This window comes from Lichenostomus cassidix, chromosome 1 (assembly GCF_008360975.1).
Source record: "Lichenostomus cassidix isolate B80296 chromosome 1, HeHo_3.0, whole genome shotgun sequence".
Taxonomy (NCBI): Eukaryota; Metazoa; Chordata; class Aves; order Passeriformes; family Meliphagidae; genus Lichenostomus; species Lichenostomus cassidix.
In genome coordinates, this window is record NC_139479.1 from 25,873,336 (window position 1) to 25,889,404 (window position 16,069).

At 39.8% G+C, this 16,069-nt stretch overlaps 2 protein-coding genes across 4 annotated transcripts in view; one reads left to right on the forward strand and one right to left on the reverse strand.

Annotated features, from left to right (window-relative positions):
- The window catches only part of TMEM255B (transmembrane protein 255B), a 261,876-nt gene that overhangs the window by 220,563 nt on the left and 25,244 nt on the right, over positions 1–16,069 (forward strand). The gene's annotated exons all lie outside the window — the stretch shown is intronic.
- Positions 1–16,069, reverse strand: part of RASA3 (RAS p21 protein activator 3) — a 125,616-nt gene that overhangs the window by 60,691 nt on the left and 48,856 nt on the right. For all 3 annotated transcript variants that reach the window (XM_085053545.1, XM_085053554.1, XM_085053562.1), the window contains one exon: positions 6,540–6,634. In XM_085053545.1, the coding sequence (XP_084909671.1) occupies positions 6,540–6,634 (95 nt within the window). The remainder of the gene's footprint in view (positions 1–6,539; positions 6,635–16,069) is intronic.

Genomic DNA, 16,069 nt, shown 5'->3' on the forward strand with positions numbered 1-16,069 from the left:
CAGAGCAGTGCACAAGAAACTGGAACAAAACCCAGCCAATTGCTGAGGAAAGTGCAACAGCTCTATTCAACACTGCATGGATTCATAAATGCTAAGCAAAGCGGAACTGATGTCTGCTTGCTCTCCATATGTGCAAGCATGTCAGAATCACTCAGTAACTGGCAAACAACTTCACATGGCATAATGTTAACCTTCCTGTTTCTCTGAAGGAAGAATACTGCCATATGGTCAAAATCCTTATAATTAATAATGTTTTCCTCCCATATACTTTGATGTGATCTAATATGTAGATGTTGTAAGGATTTCATTTCCCCAGACAAAACGTGTTCTGCAGATACAAAACCCACGTACTTTAAAACCATGTACATTCATTGTTCAGCAGTAGGTGCTCCTTACCACATGCCCTCTTACAGACTAGCTATTGAAGAGTAATAGACCAAAACCTGATTGACTGTCTTGGCTCTTTGTGCTGGTAAGTCTGAAACTGTGCTTTTACATTCACACAGGGAGGAAGTCTTGCCACAAAGCAGGATCTGGTCAATAGCTGCTCTTGCCTTTTACCACAAACATTATTTACCATTGCTGATGTATGGTTCAGTTGTCTCAAATAATTTTGTCAGTAGGCATTTAGCTTTGAGAATCTCCCCACCCTATCAAAACAGACATGTCATCTCTCTTCAAAACAACTAGAAGATAGAAACTTAAGAGCCGCTGCTCAAAATATAGAGGGTAACACCCATTTATTTCCTGTGTGTGGTGGAAAGCTGATACCAAACCTGGAAGCAGCTTCTTCTTTTTACAATTCACATTTACTCATGCTTACAGTAGGTTGTACAAAATGCATCAGTGACTCATTTCTATGCTAGATGTGTTTCAGTACCTACACAAAGACAGTAAATATCAGTGTTGGACAGTGGAAGTACAATGCTCTTAACTATGCAACAATATAAATCTATTAATTACTGGAGTGAAACTGCCCTATACAGTTGCTCCTAAAGACAACTGCATCTTCAAATGCATATTCTTAATTAACACTTAGCAACGGAGCCATCACAGTTCAACACAATTTGCTCCACTTACAAAGAGTATTGATTTACATAGAACAAGAAGCAGGCAGATATGGGAGAGACCGTGGAAACTCCGACAGGATTATGAAGGTAAGGCAAATAAAAACAACAAAGTAACACTGCCAGCTTTCTCCACAGATCTGGGCTAAACTTCTCTGTCACCCAAGACTGAATGAAGAAGAGCTAATTAAAAAGCTTCTTGTGAAACTTTGGCTCTTATGAACTCATGGCAAAACTCCCATCTTGGGGGGCCAACATTTCATTCATGAAGCCAGACACCTGGGATACAGATTCTGCATTCAATGGAAAGGTGCTGACAAAGAGGAAAGGGTTTTTTTAGAGGAGCACACTGTGCCTTAGCTAGATTCTTCTAGCTAATATACAGGCAGCATTTCAGAACCAGTAGTTATGGCCAGCAGGACAAGAGGATTTTAGATGTACTCTCCAAACATATCCATAAATAGTGTTTTCCACTAATGAAGCATAGCACACCACATGACACTGATATCAGTCCATACTCAAGAACAGGCATGTTTAATCAACAATAGTCAAAGGCCTGCATAGACAAAATGCTAATGTGATGAAAGGAGGAGGAAGGGCTTTTGGTGTCTGAAGAAAGTGCTTAACATCAGTAAATCTTTTGCACAAAGCTTTGAGTACAGAAGGTTAAAATGCGAGACAATTTGCTTCCTCAGTGTTGGTTATCTGCCCTTTACATGCCTTTTATTTTTTTTTAAGTTGATAGCCAAATAGATATCTCGGACACATCAAAGTTCTCATGAGAAGGAAGGGGAAATGAGCAATTTTTAAGTCTTTGTCAGACTTTTTTTTGCCCCAACAATGAGTTTTACATAAGACCTTGAGCATAACTGGCTTTGGAAAAGCATTCTGTCATTTAATACTGAGAACTCAGCTGTAAGAGGACATGACTATTTCACATTTGTCAATGAGGTGGAGGAAGTAACTCAAAGCACACTTGAAAAGGGGAACTTTTAAAACAAGAGCCTGCACAGGAAAACATGTCAGAATAATCCAACTCTCCTGGCAAGTCTCCCCTGTTTTAGCATATACAGACTACATGGTTTGGAGTAAGCTGGTGTATATAGATATTAATCAGAATATCTCTGGATCTTTAATCACTTCACTGATTACATGTACACAAAGGGTATTTAGGCTGCAAAGCTCCAACTTCACAAAACAGACTTGAACTATGAATTTAATGTGAAAAAAACATTAACTACTCAAAACCACAAAAGGCCTTTTAAAGACTGCATGTGCACTTGGGCTTAAATTCCACTGAGAACACATGGACCACTGAGAGCATCTGTCATCTACAGCCCTAGGCAAATATCTGAATCAGTTACTGTTGGGTAAACTTCCTTCTGTGAAGAAAAGGAAAACATTCATGGATCAAAAGAGATATATGCACAATAGCACAGCAATTTTTGCTTCCAGACCTCAAAAAGCATGACAATGAGAATACAGCAGGTCCTGAAAGACAAATGACTAGTAGAAAAGAAACACAACCCCTGTAAAGTGTGCAACATCATGCTCCTACTTACCTCAAACAGCTTACAATGTTGTCTCTTCTGCTACTAGCACCTCCCTTCCAGCTGAAGCTGCCTGACTGTTCATAATCTATTTCAATGTAAAAGTTAAACCGTTTTCAGTAATGGCTCAATTCCTGTTCTGTTTCTCATGGAAATGCTTGGGCTCTTGTATGGTCAGACACTGGGCATTCAGCTCTGGGCACACTACTGAGGAGGAGGCAGGCTCCATCAGAAGATGGGAATTTAAAATTCCTTCAGCTAAATGTGCACAAACCCACCTGGTTATAGCTTCATACTTTCAGAATAAGTTTTTCAGTCTGCAAAGTTAAGCCACAAATTATGCATTAACAGCTGCTGTCAACTTCCATTCTGAACTCTGTGTAAGAAAACTTCCTGATCATATTTAACATTTTATTCTACATTTAAAAAGATAATATTCAGATGCCATGTCATTTCATATTTGTATGCCAAACACAAATACAAGTTGGAGTTTCATCATTTGTTCTCCACAGAGCAGCTCAAACCTAATCACCTAGAGCACAACTGCTGTTTCATCACCCAACTGCATCCCAACAGCATCCAGGGTGTCCACTGACACTAGAGCAGACTACACAACGTGTTATTTTCAGACCAGTGAGAGCAAAACCAGCCAGTAAAATGTGTGGGCACTGATGTACCAACAGAATAAAAGCCTGTCAGCTTCAAGGGGCAGTTCCAGCCCACTGCTGAATGACACAGCACTGTGTTCTGGGAGCTTCTGTTTCCCACCGACTCAGGCAAAGGGAAACTCAGGTGCACCTGATGATGCTGATTATCTCACTAGGCAGGTTTGCTAGACCAAATGATAAACCAAACCCACAAAAGGCTGGCGGGTGGTGATGCCCAATCTGCATCTGTGGGTTGAGCAGCTGCACAGTCCCACCTGTACTGCTCCATGTGAGACTGAACACCATGTGGTGGTGAGATCACAGGCTTCTTAGCAGCACTTAGCCTACACAGACAATGCCCTCATTTTTTCTTCAACATGAGCAATCATGCCAGACTCCTTTACTTGCTGTCAAGCAATAAATGGAGGTGGTGTTAAAGCATCCGACAGTAATACTCATATCTGTGTAGTCTGGCAATTAACATAGTCCTGCTGTCATTAACATCCTTATCTGCAAATAAAATTTATGAAGCCATAATCTCCCTCCTGACAATACAAAGCACCTTTATAAGACAGTAAGTATTGGCAGTGTTGTAAAACCATAAAACTAGATTCAAAGTCTCGAGCTAAACACCTTGGAAACAGTCTGTGATGAAGTTATACAACATTAACACTTACATATTGATTTTTTTAAGTGTACAGGATCTCATACAAATGAGGCACAAAACACAAACAATTTTAGATTATTCTCATTAAACTTCAGATAGAAAGCTCAAAATATCAGTTCTTTCATCACAAATGTTATTATCTGTAATTTCAAATGAGTCTTTCTGTTCTGAAAAATGAGGTAATGTGTCCCAGAAGTGGGCCACAAGAACCACAGCATCCAATATCTCTAACATTTCAAAATTCTGTTGTTTTTAAGGTGGATTTCAGTTTCTGACTGTGCTGGCTGGTCTGCTTAAAACCTGGGAATTTTCAGACTTAGCACAGGGTAAAGGAAAGTCCTACATAGGCTTCTGATTCTTACCCAGTTTCTTTCATATCACAGCCTAACATATCAGAAATAATTAGAAACCTGGTCTCTTTTTTTTCTTTTTTAATTTCTCAGTCTGACTGTATAACCTCAAGCAAGTCACATTCTTTCTGACATTTACTCTCACTGTAACCAAAGTGTGGGAGTGACAATAGCTTAGCTTACCTCAATACAGTGCTGTGATGCATAACTAAATAGCTATTAAGTGGTCTACGACATGGAAAACAGTAAAACAGCCACTAGCTGACAAAACCAGAAGATGAAGGAGCTCCCTGGCATACAGAGCTCAATGTTTAATCCACTAGATTACATTGGAACAACTGCTAGAATTATAAAACTTCCTTTGTACTGGTATTTGCATGATTCACTGTGAATTTTACCTATTAAAAATTTCTTAAACTGTTTTCCTTAAAATTGGTGGAAAACTGAGTAACATTGCATGAATACTCACCATTAACACAAGTATTCTATTTTCCTCTTATAAATGAAAAAGTGCTTAGAAAAACAACTAAGTTACCACAAATGTAAAAGACACAAATACAAAAATACTTAATTTGGCTATCTACACTTGCATAAGAATTCATACAAAATACTTACAAATCTGCTTCCACTATTATGGAAAACCAAACTTTCTTGCAGACTCAGCATAAAGACCAAGGAACATTTAAGTAAATGGCTAAAATCAGAGTACTGTTCATATTTACACTATTTGTAATAAATGCTTATCATGGAGCCAGAAACAGCTTTTAACAGCTGGGCTCTTGTAAGGATGGAAAGAGCAAAAGTGATAAACTGCACAATTACACACAGAAATCATGCTTTCCAGCAAATACTGTGCTACTCATCCCTCCAGAAGCTAGAGCTGCCTGCAACATACATTATCAGTGCTGTCCTAGAAAGCAACCCGGTCTAAAAAGCTTCCAAAAATTCACTCTGTATAAATACTGTAACAAAATAAACAATGTAGAAGGTTATCTAAATATTGGCCTTCTTCAACTGATAAATTACAAAGGGAAAGTTTTCATATCCTACAGGAAATAAACACTCAATCTATTGTTCTAAAGGCACTGTCATAGGAGGCTTTGGGGTAAGAAGACAGGGAGACCAGGGTAAACAGAATAGATTTGAAAGTTAAAAGCCTGTTAAAAGCCTTTCCATCACCAGTGACATTGAAATGTGGCATTAAAGAGGATCAATATTTTACAAGAGAATGTCACAGCCTGAACAGGCTATCCTGAGGCTTTCTTTCTATCACATGCACAACAGTGTATTATTTGCCTCTCCAAACAAAACCTTATCTTGCATGTATTTTCACATATGCTTCACCATACATGACAACACTGTATGTTGGAATGTGTGTACATTTTAAGTGTCATTTTCAAGCCTAGTATGTGTAGACCTGCATGAAGACTGAAAAGCCAAGACACTGTGTCCAACCCTGCCACACAGAAGTACCTAAGAGGCATTTCCCCTTGCATTTTCCTGAGACTTTTGCACAGGTCAGACATTCATGTCTCCTAAACAAATAGTGTGGTTCAAAAGTGATCTGTAATATAGACTTACAAGAGGAAAAAGAAATAACTGACTTGGTATCCTGCTACATCATTTTGACTTCTTGCTTTGTATAATGACTGTTTTCACAAGACCTAATATCATCCTAGAAAATAGAATCTGCTTCAAAATAGGGTAAGTGCAAAAAGGAGGAGTCTCACTGTGTATAAAAATTTGCGAAGTACCAAACCCTAAATGGAATTTAAGGCTGAAGTAATACAATTATCAGCACTCCCATTGTTTGGAAGAAGGCCTAGTAATCTGGCAAGGAATATTTTTTACATTTAAGATGTACTTGTTGCCATTCCTGTGACAACCTGCCAATATAATTATTTGAAGCAGTACCTGCAGATACTATTTTCAAGATGGCCCCACTCCCTGAGGAATCAATCACTATTTATAGGGCCTGAAGTTATCTGACACTTAGATAAACACACCCCTCCTTGTATCAGTGACCCTGATAGTTCACATAGTTTTAATTACTTCTGCAGGCAGAATCCTGACCTGCAATGGTTTATGCACACGTGTAATTCACCCTTACTTATCACCAAAACCCAAACCATACTAATGGGTAACATTTCCTTTTTGTAGGGAAGCAACACATCTCTCTAGAGCTATGAAACCCATAAAGTTGCCATGGCCTTGTTACAAATACTCCTTTACCAAGATATTTTTTTAAACAATCTCACCTGTACTTCTGAATCAGCATCAACATGCTGGAGTTGAAACCAGGTGTCTCTGTTATGATACTTCTGCAGATCTTCTTTCTGTATAGCTACCTTTCCTGAAAATAAAACAAACCAGAAGCACAGTTTAAGACATGCTGTAGCTCTCCCAAGGTATATTTCCATCGAAACCAAAAACAATGATTTAGGGCCTGTCCTATTCAAGAAAGGCTTTAAAGCAAGGAAAGGTTTCTTGGGGACATACTTCTTTATACAATACATAATGATGAGTAAAATACTGATGGATCATACAATGCTGATGAGCATCTTTTTCCACTGCACACTGTGAATGACTTGAAAATTCCTGAAGTTGTACTCACCTAACAGTGAAGCACTTGATGATACAGACAAGTTTGTAAGAATGCTTACAGAAAAAATGTCATTATTACTTCTCTGACACACTATTAAACTTGTGGGAAGAAAAGCTTGGAAACTCTTGCAGAGAGATTTTTGAGGCTGATGGCTGTAACAATCCCAAAATAAAGGTTCTATTCTTATGTTATTGCCAACAATATTTCAGGATGAGGCTTTTCACTACACAGTTTTGTAGGAGAAGGGAAACAACTAGAGATGTCAAGTCACAGCAGATTCCCACATCTGCATTTTAAGGCCCTGTCAACCTATCTCAGTCAAATCTTTCAGAGTTTGCATTCCACAACCAAGAGCCACCCAAGGGCTACCCCAGACTGTAGAGAAAAAGGGCGGAAAAAGCCCACCCCAAAACACTGAACTCTCACCTTTTTATACCACTTTCCCACTACCAAATCAGCTGTTTTTATACCACTTTTCCCACTACCAAATCAGCCAGTTCCAGGCTGAGAACTAGCAGCCCACATGCATGCAAAGGGTCAACATGCATGCAATGCAGAAACTTCTGTCCTGCCCAGTCTCTCTCAGGCAGCATGTAAGGCACTCTCTGAGGTGCAGTGAAACTTTTTCCGAGCGTCTTTCTTTGTATACACAAAGCTGAGCATGGCATGCCTGAGGAGCATGTGATCCTCAGAAAGCTGCTTTGGGTTGGGTGGCTCTCCAGGCACTGAGCAAAGCATCATGTTCAAAGTGAAAGAATCCAGGACAGTCAGAGACATTCACAAGGCTTGAGGAAGCTGGGTTTGGCAATGTGGTTGGGTAGACTTTCACTGCTGGAGCGAGTTGCTCACATACAGTTTGCAACCACTGCTTTGTTACAAAAACACAGACTTTTTTGTTTCTATCTAACCAAATGTTGTTAGATAAAATTTACCAACGGATGTAGCTTTGTGACAAAAAGATTACCAAGGCTACCTAAATTCACGCAGTTTGACCAGATGTCAGTAATACATTACCCCAGCAAGTGTTGACAGAACACATTGACAAAGAAAAAAAAAAAAAAGAAAAAAACACACGATCAAAGACTACAAAAGGGGCAAACAAAGCATTCTCCCTTCTGAAATCTAAAAGCCTACAGAAGTCCTAGTAGCATGCTATTACACACCAACATTCCCTCAATTTATGACTTTTTCCTTTAGCTGGATGGCTTCACCCAGTCCTCTTTGCTAGGCTGCACCCATTCCCGTGCTGCAGCTGCATTCTTCTGTCACCTCGGGCTGCTTCTGGTGACAGTTTCCAGATTTCCAGTTCTTAAACTACCCTGCCATTCTTCCACAGCTGCCCTCCACAGTATCTGCCAGGGTTTCTGCTCTAACTTCCCTTTCAGAACTTCTGACCCATTATTGCCACGTCTTACTCATTCTGCCCTCAGCACCCTCCTCTCGCTGCTTGTCCTTTACAGATTATCAGATCCATCTCCTAGCAAACATTTAACTAGAGATTAACATGGGAGATTCATTACCAAATTCTTTATTGGATATGCAGAGCAAGCCACTTGAAACTTCTTAGAAAAGCAATAATTAAATTACACAAACCTACAAAATAATATGGTAGAAAGGGCAAATAAGACATCTGAACTGTGCTGAACAGAAGACACCAAGTTATTCCATTGAGAATCTATGTGATGACTGTTTTTTCACAGCTTCTACTTTTATTCTCCAACCACAGTGGTTTGTGGAGAACCTCGTTTGTCTAAAACACTTTGAGAGGAATACATTTAAATGCATGACCTTACACTAATTGCTTTGGACCTCTTGTGAAATTGTTTACTTTCACTACTTGCTATCCTCACTGTACCCTTTAATCTCTTGCAGAAATCCTCCACTCAACTGCAGCATTGCACACACTTTCCAAACACTTTGCAAACATCAGTCTCATTCACAGTCACCTTCCATGCAGGGAGTGCCTTGCAGAAAACTCAAGGATGGTTTCCCAATACCTGCACCTGTACATAGCATAAACAGTGTGCTCACTGCCCCCTCTTTCAGTAGGGAGTTTCACTGCTTTCTGGGTCAAGGATGGCAGGGTAACCCAGGTGGGTCTGACCACAAAGTCAGTGCACGATTGCAGCACAAAGTGTTCACAGGCAATGGCACGTGCCTCTGGCTCCGAGGGAGTTAACATGGTGATACAACTGTTTTGATTAGGAAACTGTTTGAACAGCACTGTTTGCTCTGCACACAAGCAAGCCTTATTAATGACTGAAACTTATTGACTGGGCTGGCTATAATCCAGGAGTTTTCACTGCATAGCAAATGATCCACAAAGAAAAATCTACTAGGGAAACAAAAAAGAGTGACAGTAAAAAGAGGGCCTACAGTTTGGCCAGTCTAAACATATATTACTGATAGGGCAGAATGTTTGATGTGCCCATATTAAACAGTTCTCTGCATACAGGAGCATCCCTCACCATTTCTGTTAATAACTCTACACCTGCACCAGCCATGTCCATATGCCCGTTCAGCTCACATTCCTCCCCCTCACCAGACCCACATAAACCACAGTGCAGGTGCTGAGCATGAACATGTTCTGCCCTACTCTACACAGTCACTGCTCTTCTACCAGCTGACCTACGTCTGACCTGGCTCAAACAACTTCCAGCTGCATCAGAATTAGGTTAGATCTAGGCCAATAATCACAAGCTGTTGGCACCTGTCATTTGACCTGACACTACACGATAAGAACGTGTAATTCTCCCTGAAGATAAACCCAACACAAGAGGTCAGAAAGATTTACCACCACTCATTTACAGGACGTTTTCCTCTTTGTGATTCTTCAGCACGCTCCAAAACTCGAACCCATTGTCTTGCCCTCTTTCTCAAGACTTGGGTGGCTTCCAGACAGCATCAAGAAACTCTAAATCTTGCACCTGAGGCATGCAGCCACTCCTGCTGGTTTCCTCAGAGTGGCCCCAGGCTACAGAGTCTGCGTCTGTTTAAGCTTTTTGACACTGTATGGGAGGAGGCAGGAAACAGCCAAGCTTGTGGAACAATAAAAGGTGTAATTTCAAAATTTAGTGGAAGTTACATTTTTAAAAATTAGATTCTCAGCAATAACCAGCAATGATGAAGTAAAAGCATTCTTCCCATCTGAACTAATTTCTTTCTGAAGCCTGATGCTCACCAGGGCCTCAAATTGGGGGAGGGTAGGAAAACATCACACACTCCTGTGTGTTTTTCACCCATATGCAAGCAATTTCCCTTCAACTCCCCACTTCAGACTGACCAGACCTTCACTGGAACATTTAAATCCTAAGCTCTGTGTTCAAAACAGAGGTGTGACATGCCACAGCTGAGCCCTTCCTTTTCCCTAAAGAATCTCTCTTTAGGGAAAAAACAATATACCAATAACCCATTTTTGAGCAGACAGCTTACAGGTTAAGAAAGTTACTACCTAGGCCCTGGTTGGTCTTAAGGCTGCAAATTCCACTTTATAATCCCTGGTACAAACTGATTTAAGCGCCTCCTACATTCCTCACCCATGCACCCCTATCCTCATAAGCAGGACATATTGAAACTGTTGAGGAAACCAAGCATATCTAAAAAACAACAAACAATGAAAATAAACATTCTGAGTGAGGAGAAGAGAATAAGAAATAAGTTTCAGGGGTCACATGTGGGTGGTGTTGGCATTTTTAACACAAAAGTCATTTCAACTGATCTGTTTTAGAGCTTCCCCACTCAAGAGTCACATTAATATAGCTAGAAAACAGAAGACAGTAGGAGGCCAGTAATTTGGGCACAGAGGCAGAAATATTGAACAGAGAAGGGTAGGAATTTCTGACTATACTGCCTGGGAAAGTGCTTGTAGAAGTACCACACCCTCAGTGCCCACCCCTCACTGGTTACAAACATTTTTCCAAGGCAAGTCAATGCAGACCATTAACTTGTCCCTGAACATGCCTAGGCTTGTTAAGTCAGGGTCAACATCTTCATACAAAGACTAAAAGTTGATAATTTGGCTCAGGCATTCTCCATCCATACACAACCACCTTCGGTCTGGATTACCTCTTGGTGACAAAGGGCTTAGACATTGGTTAAAGGACTACATCCCATGTTTTACTAATAATTTTCCAGTTTGGAGCCAAGATATGTGAATATTTACGACAGATGCTAGACTAGTAGATTTCTCTACTGAAAAAGTAGTCAGAGCAGCAATAGGACAGGAGCTTGTCATGTTAAAAGGGCACAAGGCCCTACCTGAGAAGTGATACAACAGTTATTTTACAGAAGCCTAAAACCAGAGCGTCTCAGGAGCTCGTGTATCTTCTCTTTAGATTATCTTTATCTTGGAATACCTACACAGTAAAAACAACAGAATTTTACACATTGCTGCCAAGAGAGCTGAAACAATATAATGTAATATTTTTAATACAACATTCTCCATTAACAATGACTGCAATAGAGTTAATTTATAGCAAAGGGTTAGGTCTGAGTCACACATTAAAAGGCCCCAACACTCTAATTAACTCAGTCTTCTCCCAACCCTTAACAGAGACTACTTTGTCTCCTATATGCTGCTGTATTAGGCAATAAGAAAGCCTCGGAGCTACTTCAGAAGTTGCTTCATGTTAGCATGTTAAGTGCAGATACACTGTATCAGTGTGCTGATTTAAAGTAACTGATATGAAGGGGCACAAAGAAAATCACTTTCAATAGCTGGAAAGACGATAGACAAATCAGAACCAATTTTAATCAACAATTTAGGCTGTGAGAGCCTAATTATCTTGAAACAAGAAGCATCACTGCTATTGCAGCCTACCTGGAGTTTTATAATTATCTGTATGAAAGCTTATTTGTCTTTAAATGAAAGTACAGAAACTTTGCCTACCTTGTTCAAGAACAGCACAAATTCACTTACTTCTCCCATAACACAGGAAAAGATTGAAATAAGCAAATTCCCTATTTGAGAATTACAAAGTTAAGGATGAGAATTAGTGGCAACATAAGGCTTCAGAGCCTTAGAAGCAGCAGAATTGCTCCCTCACGGCTCCTGTGCAGTGCACCATGAAGCACAAGCACTATTAGACCATCTGCTACAATGGGTAAGAATTTAGTGGCAGTAAAGGCAGAACACTTCCAGCACTGCAGCAGCGCATCCTACAGAGAGTACTGAGGTATGTGTATTCATGACCCCAATTTCATTTGTTTGGGTTTTTTAAACTAGTCCAAATATAATACAGGTATCACTTATTAAATGCATTTTTCCCTTTGTGGGATTTATCTTGGATAATAAGGCAGAGAAAAGTAGGCTGTGAACAAAACATAGCTTCTGTCCTTAAAAGTTGCAAGCTGCAGCATTGCATGCACTATCTTCTCTCAGGGTTGTCTCACTGGTCACAATCCAAGAGATCTCAACTGGCTTACATCAGAATTTCTGCTCTCCCTTCCTGTTAAAAACAGCAAAACCCCCAAACAAACAAAAAGAGCCCTCTTCAACCACACCTCTGGTATCATCTCTCTGCCAGCTGCTCTCTGGGCCCTTAAAATGGCTATACATTTGGAACACTGGGTATAGCCAGTGGTTGGTTGCAAAGGGAGAGCAGTCCTGAACTCCAGAATTGCAGTCACTGCCGTCTGCCTTACAGCAGGCACCAAGACCTTGAGCATGTCACCTGCACTGAACAGCCACCTCCTTCTTTCCCTCCTTCTACAGACAGACAAGGTTAACACTTGTCACTAGGTAAGGTAAGGAGGGCTGCATAAAGGGACACTCAAGGTTCTAGCACATTACAGTCAGTAGTTTTTTTTATAACATCTGTACTTCTATGATGAAGAAGAAAAAATACCACTTTTTGAAAGCCCAATTTTGTTTTCCTGCTTCTGGAACCTAACTCGTTAGGTTAAAAGATATTGTGAGTGCATCGTAACAACATATTCTATGCAGCTATGCAGTCTTGCTATGTAGCTGTAGAGGACCTTTCCAGGATAATTCTAGTTTAAAGCTTGAGACTTGTCATTGTGGAACAGAGTCATCTGTTTCCTTTATTTCATTAGTAGCTATATTTATACCATACTGAGTAGATATATTATTCCCACGTCATCCAAGAGTACATTACGGAAACACTAAACCACTGCCTAAGCCATGGTGAGGGTAGAAGAAACCAAGAAACAATTCTACTAAAATTTTGATCTCTGCTTCATCCTGTATTGGAGGATCTTTCCTGCACCTAAATAGCAAGAAGCACAGCTCAGCAGTGATGATCCCTATGAATTTTTTTCTTTTAAATCAATAAAATAGTGAAATAAAAGAGGTGATGCCTCAGCTACATTTGGTAACAGTTACGTAACAACAGCACATGGTTTGCTTGGATGCTTGGTAATAAATTGTGGCGACTCTACAAACACACCTCTTCAGCTTTGGAAGTAGCCATTAACAACGGCACAGGTAACTCAAATATGCAAGCCTCAAAAAACTTTCAATTCCAAGGTGTTTTCACTTAGTGAGTGTCTCCGACAGCAATGATTTGGCTTCATCAAGTTTAGTCCAGAGTAGCAAAGTTTAACCACTTTCAAAGACAAATTTTAGTGCTTTACTCTGCTTCACTGCATCCAGCATTAAGTAGGAAGAGAGTTAGAACCTGTCAGGATACAGTGGCCACAAGAGTGTCAATTTGTCCAAGAATACACCTAAAAACCTGTATGAAGGTGACTTAGAGCAGTTATTGTAAATGTTATTAACAGAATCACTCACTAGTCTTCTCCCTGCTGGCTTTCTGCTCCTTCACTGAAAAGCTTCAGCATTTCACATCTGTGCTGTATTCAGCCCCATTCCATGCCCATCAGCACAACACCCAAGCCTCCCTCAGCCAGCAGTACCACAAACTCAGAAAAGTTCTTACCCCCAGTGCAGTACAGGGACAGTGACATTTTTCCCTCATCAGAACTTCATGGGGGGTACACTTTGTTCTACTCAGTTCCTGCTTAGCAAGGATGTTGGCAAGTCAGTTTCATGTATCTTTTACCAAAACAAATGAAGTGCTGAGGTGAAAAAAAACCAAACTGACTTAAGTGGAGGATAAATAATTGTGTACTTCTCACCTGAAGGACAGATGATAATAACTAATGTCTCACCACAGTGTTAAGTCACTTGGTGTGGCACATTTCCTGTTTTTGAACTGATCTTTATGTTTGAGGTCACAGCCTGGCAGCCTGAGCTATTCATTACACACCTAGAACATCAGCTCAGGGCATATCACAGACATAGTTTTCCTCACTAAATCTAGATGTTATTGAGGTGTGAGAAGCCCAGTTTATTCACACAGAATGTCTCATTCAACATTTCTAAAAAGCTGAAAAATATCAAAATAATCATTAAAGAACATTTGCCTGATGTAGCAGCACTGCTATCCTAATATTCCTTCTGCTGCATCCAGCCAGACATCTTTTTTCCCCATTATTACTGGCAGGGTACCAACTGACAGTTTTTCAAGTTAACCCAATCTCCTATGTTTTTCTTGTTGTAACAACTGAATGGAAATAGCTATTCTACATATTATAGACACATGTTCCAGCAAATTGGCCTACTACTGCCGTTTGATCATTCAAAAACCAAACAAATACAATTTTAAATTGCATTTACCATTACTTTCAGTAGTTTATTTCATACTCAAAGCATCTCAACATACCCTATAAATCAGTACATAAACTCTATCCAGTAACTGTCAATATCAATTAAACAACAACTTAAGACTAGTTTACTTTCACAGTAAGTATTTGCTATATTTTACCTAAAAAAAAAAAGGTAGTATTTCAGATCCACCAAACTCTGCATTTTCTTTATATTTGCATTTCAACAGGCATCCAAGGTTCTTCCAAGACACAATTGTTCAAGAGTTGTGTCTGTTAAACTAACAAAATCCCAGATGACTCAGCAATTACGATTAAGAAAATGCAAATGTAATAAGCAAACATGCAAACTCCAAAGATATCTTTATCTGCACAATCCTCCCATCCTGTATGCCAAAATACTACAGTGTGTTCCAAAACATATCTGCTACACATGTTCCAGTTTGAGTTTGTTTGGCTCTCCTCGGAAGTTTCTGTCAGAGGTTTCAGGGGGTTCTTTTTTTCATATTCTCTCTCCCACATCTTCCGCTTTTGGTGGCTTAAGCATTCTCATCTGTGACACCCTGAGTTGCATTTCTCAAGTTAAAGAATTTACCATCACAAAGTAATACTTCATATTTGAATAAATAAAAACATGCCTACTCTGAGCTCCAGTAACCCTGGAAATCAGTATTCTAACACCATGAGAAAGTCCTGGAAATACTAAATAGTGAACCAAAAGGAATTCTGCTAACCAGCCATCTTCAAAAAATAGCTACTTGCCAAATTCTCACCAGTTTCACATATATGCACTCCATTCTCTGTCTCAAAACCTCCTCAAAACCAGCCAAAAACCCACAACAATGCAAAGAGATGTCAAACATTCCAGATCACACACAGGTAAATTCACTTGCTCAGTAAAACACAGACTTAAAATTAGTCTCTCCTGGATGGAAGACACACACAACTCCCTTCTCTAAGAACATTCATTGCTGGATGAGCATGAGTAACCACGTTTTCTTCAACAGAAGTGTCTCATGATGACACAATGTAACAAGTGGTCTCTGGAATGCAAACAAAGGATCCCTAATTACAGAATTTGATGTTCAGTGGAAAAGAGTTCGTTCTAGCACTACTCTGTCCATCCTTTTCAATATGGACCTCTTCCAAACCTTCCTTCCTCAAGCCTCTTCAAGAAAAGGTTTAGGTCTTAAAACTGAGCTGACGACACAAATAGAGCAACTACTTCTTTTAAATATTACAGGCTTTGTTCGAATTAAAGAGTTCCCTTGCCCAAAAAAACTCTACTGTTGAGCTTTGCTGCTGACTCCCATTCAATAGGAACTACTGAAAACAACCACATGCAGTCACTCCAGAGCACTGTTCTCTTTCCAGAAAATTTTCCTATTAAAAGCAGAACTTAGAGAGTAGTCTCAAAGTGACAGTAACTGGATTTTTTTTCTTCTCTCCATTGCTATTTATCACATTTCCACATCTTTGTAATTATTTTCAAAATATGATGCAATAAGAGGAAGGGGAACAAAGGGAGGAAGAGAGCAAAAAAATACTACAATAGCT